The 6,865-nt window shown below is 47.2% G+C and overlaps 1 protein-coding gene across 1 annotated transcript; it reads right to left on the bottom strand.

Annotated features, from left to right (window-relative positions):
- Nucleotides 1–1,465: 1,465 nt before the first annotated feature.
- Nucleotides 1,466–5,714, bottom strand: Tmem278 (transmembrane protein 278). Its single transcript, XM_021161488.3, has 2 exons — nt 5,162–5,714; nt 1,466–4,310 (listed from the first exon to the last, which is right to left on the bottom strand). Exons 1-2 carry the CDS (start codon nt 5,423–5,425, stop codon nt 4,053–4,055), a joined length of 522 nt encoding a protein of 173 aa, XP_021017147.1. The 5' UTR covers nt 5,426–5,714; the 3' UTR covers nt 1,466–4,052.
- Between the last annotated feature and the right edge of the window lie 1,151 nt (nt 5,715–6,865).

Here is a 6,865-nt window from a genome sequence, read left to right as displayed (position 1 = left end):
GCACATCTCTGTCCTTCACAGCTAAATACAGACCCCAGACCTCTTCCATAGACCTCCCACAACCTCCACAGCATTCCTTTTTGTGTGTGTGATGCTGTGAATGGAACCAAGGTCATGTCTGCCCCCACATAAACACCAAGCTGTACTCTTCTATATCCAGCTCCATTCACAGCACAGTAGTGTTTTGTCTTGTGACAGTCTTATTTTGTAGCCCAGGTTGGCCTCAAACTCATAGCAATTCTCCTGCCTGAGCTTCCCCAGTGCTGAGATTACAGATATAAACCACCATGCTCTGAGGAGGAGAAGGAGAAGGAAGGAGAAGGAGAAGGAGAAGGAGAAGGAGAAGGAGAAGGAGAAGGAGAAAGGAGAAGGAGAAGGAGAAGGAGAAGGAGAAGGAGAAGGAGAAGGAGAAGGAGAAGAAGAAGAAGAAGAAGAAGAAGAAGAAGAAGAAGAAGAAGAAGAAGAAAAGGAGAAGGAGGAGAAAGAGAAGGAGGAGGAGAAGGAGAAGGAGAAGGAGAAGGAGAAGGAGAAGGAGAAGGAGAAGGAGAAGGAGAAGGAGAAGGAGAAGGAGAAGGAGAAGGAGAAGGAGAAGAAGAAGAAGAAGAAGAAGAAGAAGAAGAAGAAGAAGAAGAAGAAGAAGAAGAAGAAGAAGAAGAAGAGAAAAATTTGGAAGATTGGATTGAAGTAGGTCATCCCACTGCCCTCCCTTGGACATCCCCATGGCCACTGGAGGACACCCAAGGCTCAAGATAGGCTTGGGAAGCTGGGAAACACCTTTCGGAAATGGAATGTCTGAGGCAGCTGCTGTGACAGAGTTCCTCACTCCACCAGCAGCCACTTAAGCTTGGGAGTTGATTTCTACAGTCACCTCCCCACCCCCACCAGGCCCAGCTGTTGTTTTGATGACTGTGGGGCCAGGCAGATCCAATCCTCAGCCAAGAGTTTCCCAGGAGAGTCTTCAACTTCCACCTCTGGGGTTGGCCAGCAGAAGGAAGGCGGCCTCATTCCGGAGGAAGCACTCCTGGGCCGCTTGGCGACCAGTTGGCTCCGTCATTCTGTCTGACCAGGAAAGGAATCAAAGCTGGACACCGATGAAGGCTGGAAAACCCCAAGACACACATGGCACCCTACAGACCCGACTCAGCCACACACTGGGCTATGCTTGAGGCTACAAAATTCACTCAATCCTAGTTAGGCTGAGGTCTGACCCTGGCTGAGCCACACTGGCAAAACAGTGTGCTGGATCCTTTAAAAAAAAAAAAAGTTAGGTCGGGGCATGGAGGCATGTTTATAATTCCAATATGTGGGCAGCTGAGGCAGGAGGATCATGAGTTCTAGAGCAGCCTGGTTAGAGTTGCAAGAGTTAAAGTTAAAACAAAACAAAACAAAACAAAAACAAGTCTGATACAATTAGATTCCAGGTAAATTATAATGAGCATATTTTTAACATATTGCTGGGCTTACAAGAAAATATGTCTCAATCAACCCCCCACCCCCAACAATTAAACATTACAAAAACCTAAACCAAGGGACCAGAGGGATGACCCAGGGTGTTAAGGCACTTACTACCAACCTTGACAACCTGAGTTCCATCCCTGGGACCCACAACTCCTAAAAGTTGTCCTCTCTGACTGTCATAACACACATACATTGTGGCATATGCACATCCATACATACACACACACACACACACACATCTAGCAACAAGCTGGAAAGTGGTGGTATACTCCTTTAATTCAAGCATTCGGGAGGCAGCGGCAGGCAGATCATCTCTGAGTTCAAGGTCTGCCTAATCTACAGAGTGAGTTTTAGAACAGCCAGGGCTACACAGAGAAAACTCGTCTTGGAAAAAAAAAAAGTAATAACACAACAATAAGAAGCAACCAGCATATTGAAGGGAACTGATAGGAAAATAAAGAGTTCTCTGAACACAGGACAGAGAGACATGCTGGGATGCAGAGAGGGGAAGGGGTGAGTACTCTGTATTGAGGGCCATGAGCTAGTGCCATAAGGGAACCTAAGCTGACTGGTTGTTTTTGTCTCTGGACAAGACTATTAAAGTTAGTGCCTGCCTTAGGTTTCTATTGCTTTGATAAAACATCAGGATCAAAGGGCTGGAGAGATAGCTCGGTAGTTAAAAAGCACTGGCTGCTCTTCCATGGGACCAGGGTTCAATTCCCACCACTCATGTGGCAGCTCATAACTGTCTGTAATTCCAGATCCAGGGGATCAGACACATTCACACAGACATGAATGCAGGCAAAGCCACCAATGTATATAACATAAAATAAATTATTTAAAAACAAACAAATAAAAAAACCTCAAGACCAACCGACCGAGCAGTGACACACACATTTAATCTCAGCATTTGGGAGGCAGAGGCAGGTAGATCTTTGTGAGTTCAAGGCCAGTCTGGTCTACAGAGTAAGTTCCAGCACAGCAAAGGCTACACAGAGAAACCCTGACTTAAAAATAAACAGATAGGGGCTGGAGAGATGGCTCAGTGGTTAAGAGTACTGACTGTTCTTCCAGAGGTCCAGAGTTCAATTCCCAGCAACCACATGGTGGCTCATCACCATCTGTAATGAGATCAGATGCCCTCTTCTGGTGTGTCTGATGACAGCTAAAGTGTACCCATATAAAATAAATAAATAAATAAATAAATAAATAAATCTAAAAAAAAAACAAAAAACACATAGATAGACAGGCAGGCAGGCAAACAGACAGAAGACAACCATCATGACAGGCTTATGTCATCTTACATTTCCCAGATCTCACTCCACTAAAAGTAGTCAGGGCAGGAACTCAAGGCAAGAACCTGGAGGCAGGAATTGAAGCAGAACCTTACAACCAAAACAGATATGAACTGGCATTATAAACTGCCAGGGCTTTGAGGGAGGGGATCTGGAGGGCTCACTCAGTAGTAGAAGTGGTAGAATTTCTGTTTTAAAATTAAAGGCTAGCCTGGTCTACAAATAAAATTCAAAAATAATAATTTTTAAAATAATTTAAATTTTAAAAATATATCCACAGCTAAGGCTATAGCTCAGTGCTTGCCTAACATTTATAAGTCCATCCCAGGACTACTAAAAATAAAAATAAATAAGATATTCTATAAAATATAAAAAGAAACAAGATATTCTAGTTCTAGTATGTACAAGTCCCAGGAAGAGGAGAAGATAGGAGACAGGGAGAGAAAGGAGAATGATAATTTATGCGTAAGTAGGAACATGTTAGTAAAACTGTAGCATGCCAAATACAAAGATAAATCTTAACATTATCCACATTGTAAAATGAGCTCTTAGTCTGCCACTTGTCTCAAAAGAAAGACCCCTGGTCAGAGAATGAGCTCCAGTTCTAGATATGCACTGATACCTGACTGCGAATGCAAGCTGAGTACTAGGAGCTGTAGAGATGGCTCAGGGTCCTTTAGAAGACAACTGGCTGCTCTTCCAGAGGACCCAGGTTGCAGTCCTAGAACCCACATTGCAGCTCACACCTGTCTGTAACTCCAGTTCCAGGGCTTGTGACACCCCTACATAATAGATACACATGCAGGCAAAACATCAATACACAAAAAAAATAAAAATAAATTACATATTAACAACAACACGCTGATCCTGCACTACACTGAATCACTGATCCCAGATCCTATCTCAAACCTGATCCGGGCAATAGTTTGACCATGGACCCAACTGATCTTTTGTCCTGTACAAGGTCATGGCTGACCTTGGAGGACTCAGCTGATCCCACAAGTTGAGCCATGAAGTCTGGTTGCTACTGGCTACACCGGAGCTTCTAGAATTATGCATGGTTTGGGGGATTCAGAGATGGCTGTAAAGTCGGCTGCTGACCACAGAATTGGGTGGAGGACATATGCTTTTCTGCTTTTCTTGAAGGGACACCCTTTCTCCCTCTTCTGAGGGACCCGGTTGCCATCTCCTGGCGACTTCGAGCACTGCTCTCAGAGCCCCAAAGCAGCCATCCGAGTCATCCACTTTATGGGGGTCGAGGGAACTGGGAGGTTCTTGACACGGAGAGACCTTGAGGCGTCAGACCCAAGCACAAAGTTGTTTTTCCTCGTCCGGGTGACCGTCCGCCAGATTTTCGCTGCTCCTGGGCGGGCGGCACGGATCGGGGGTCCTCGCGTGATTAGGCAGTACAGGGCGTAGTCGCCGGACCAGGAGGGAGCGGGCGGCGGAGGCTAGCACCAGAAGTGGCGGCAGGGAGAGGAATCCGAACACAATGAGCGCCGCGGAGCCGCGGTCCGAGAGCAGCGCTCGGCACCGTGGACCCGGAGCTGGATGAACCTGTGGACAGTGGAGGCGTGCAGTCAGGCAGGGAAGCCCTAGAGTAGAGCAGTGGTGAGGGAGGTCCTGGGCCCCAGGCCTGGAGAACCTAGCTGGGCCTAGAGCTCAGGGCAGAGTCCAGAAAGAAAAGGGTAGGGCTGGAAGGCCTGGAGGTGGAGCCTGGACAGAAAAGTGAGAACAGAACCAAGTTGGTGGTTGCCTGTGTGAGTACTTGGGTGTGTGTTTGGGGATTCCTTAAGGAAAGGCCAGAGAACTTCCCTGGCTCTCCCAACCCAGTTTTCCTGTCCCCATATGAGCTTCCTTCCATGCCCCTTACCTGTGTTGACAGCTGATGTTGTTCCATCTGGACTGTCACCAGCTAGCATCGTTTCTCTCTATAAGCTTCAGAAAGGGGATATAGGGGCCATCTATGTATAGGTCAAGCCTTAGATGAGGGAAAGCCTAATCAAGGTCAAGAGGGTTCAGGGAAGGACTGTAGGGGTAAGGAGGTGGGGTGGGGTGGGGTGGAATATGAGGAGTGGAGAAGCACTGATGACAGGTGAATCTGACAATTTCTTTTCCTATCTCCACATCAAACTCACTGATCAGGCCCTGGTACCTCCTGGTACAAAGCTAAGAGGCCTGGGGAGGTGGGGGTGGGGAAGCAAGACAGCTGTTCCCCGAGTAACAAAGAGAACTTTCTTTGGCTGCAGCTGGCAGGGATGTTGGCAGAAGAGGAGGATGCATATGTCTCTGGTTACAAAGGGGCAGGGCTAGAAGTGGGTAGATTCACCTTCAACCCCAAGGACTTGAACCTCCACAGAATTCTCACTTCCCTACTTCCCGGGGACTAACCAATGGATACTGCTCACCCTTGAGTGACACAGGAATCCCAGGTAGACAACGGCAGCTGCTGGCAGCAACACCAGCAGGAAGACTGTTCCAGGTAGCAGCAGATGAAGCAGGAACCCAACTAGAGCCCGGCCAGACAGCACCAGGGTCCTGAGGCCTTGGGTGGCCAGGATAGGTGCCAGGACTGAGATGTGGTAATCAGTAGGCCTTCTTCGGGGTAACATGGGTGCTGTGTCTGAGGCAACACCTTCATCCTCTTCTGTCTCCCTTTCTTGCTCACTCATGTCGTGCCGCGGGGCTTGAAGGATGTTTCCCCCAAGATCACAGTGGTAGGCAGCAGGACTAACCCCCCCTCCCCCGACCACCCTAGGCCCAGACTAGAGAGCCTTTTACCCTCCCCAGATTCAGTTCACATCTAGATCCTTGCCATCAGAGAGTAGACTCTCATCCAGTTTAGTCTAGCACTGAATATCAGTCTCCAGGGCTACACCTCTGCCACAGTTTCCCCTGCTACCTTGTTGGGCCTCTACCAGGCAAAGGCAGGCAGTGCCTATGTGCTCTGCTCAGGTCTTACAGAGCTCTTCCCATCTGAGCACTGGGGCCCTCCTTTCTCTCAGCCCACCCTTTCCCATCTCCCAGTTCTCCCAAACAATGGCTTCATTTCACAGATCTTGGCTATGACAGAAGCTCTATCAATAGCTGCCATTTAGGGACGAACTATCAACTCATTTCCCAGTACTAGCCCCTGCACTTCCCCTTATCTGACACCAGGTGACTTCATGTTGTGGAGTGATTCACAGGATGACAGGGTTGTACAATTAGTAGTGCTTAAGGTAGTACCTGGCACAGAGTGGATACCTAATTAACAGCAGTTGCAATTACTCTGTACTAAATCCAATCAATCATGAAAGTATACAACAAGCCTTTCAGATGATGGAAGCATATAGTCCACTGAAAACTCCAGCCTTCTTCTGGTCTTCATAGGCACTAGGGATGCTTGTAGTGCACATATATACATACATACATACAGTTGGGCAAAATGTTCATACCCATAGAGTAAAATAAGTACATCCAAAAAATTTTTAAGTGTTGTAAATTATCTCCTTACTAAGCACATATTCTTGTTTTTGGTTTGTATTTTTGTTTTTGGTGGTTTTGTTTTGGTTTTTTTTGGTTTGGTTTTGGTTTTTCGAGACAGGGTTTCTCTGTGTAGCCCTGGCTGTCCTGGCACTCACTTTGTAGACCAGGCTGACCTCGAACTCAGAAATCCACCTGCCTCTGCCTCCCGAGTCCTGGGATTAAAGGCGTGTGCCACCACGCCCAGCTTAAGCACATATTCTTGTAATTTATACACACACACACACACACACACACACACACACATATCCTCTCCCACTTATGGCTAGACAAGGCAGCCCAGTTAGGGGAACAGGATTTACAGGCAGGGAACAGAGTCAGGTAAGCCCCAGCTCTGGTTGTCAGAGAACTCCCATAACAAACCACAACCATCAGCAACCAACCAACAACCCATCACACCTCTCAAGGCCCTAACATTTATATACTCTCTGAAAAGTCCCCAGAATTACAAACATCACACAATCACAGAAATTATCCGCACCTGGCAAAATCACATGTCTGTTAGAGAACAAGACAAATGATAACCATCTCCTGTGCACAGTCCAAAGCAGCTCCATATTCCTATGCCTAGAATCAAAATGAAAACA

The sequence above is a fragment of the Mus caroli genome, unplaced genomic scaffold (genome assembly GCF_978045245.1).
Source record: "Mus caroli unplaced genomic scaffold, Mus_caroli_1 scaffold_6, whole genome shotgun sequence".
Taxonomy (NCBI): domain Eukaryota; kingdom Metazoa; phylum Chordata; class Mammalia; order Rodentia; family Muridae; genus Mus; species Mus caroli.
Note: the sequence above shows the minus strand (reverse complement) of the source record. Positions and strands in the feature narration are given on the sequence as shown.

Excerpts from the sequence above, each read along its gene's own strand:
- Tmem278 (XM_021161488.3), bottom strand. The coding sequence starts at position 5,425 with ATGAGTGAGCAAGAAAGGGAGACAGAAGAGGATGAAGGTGTTGCCTCA. Across the intron at positions 4,311-5,161 it reads GATTCCTGTGTCACTCAAGG|GTTCATCCAGCTCCGGGTCC; the intron begins GTGAGCAGTATC and ends CACTGTCCACAG.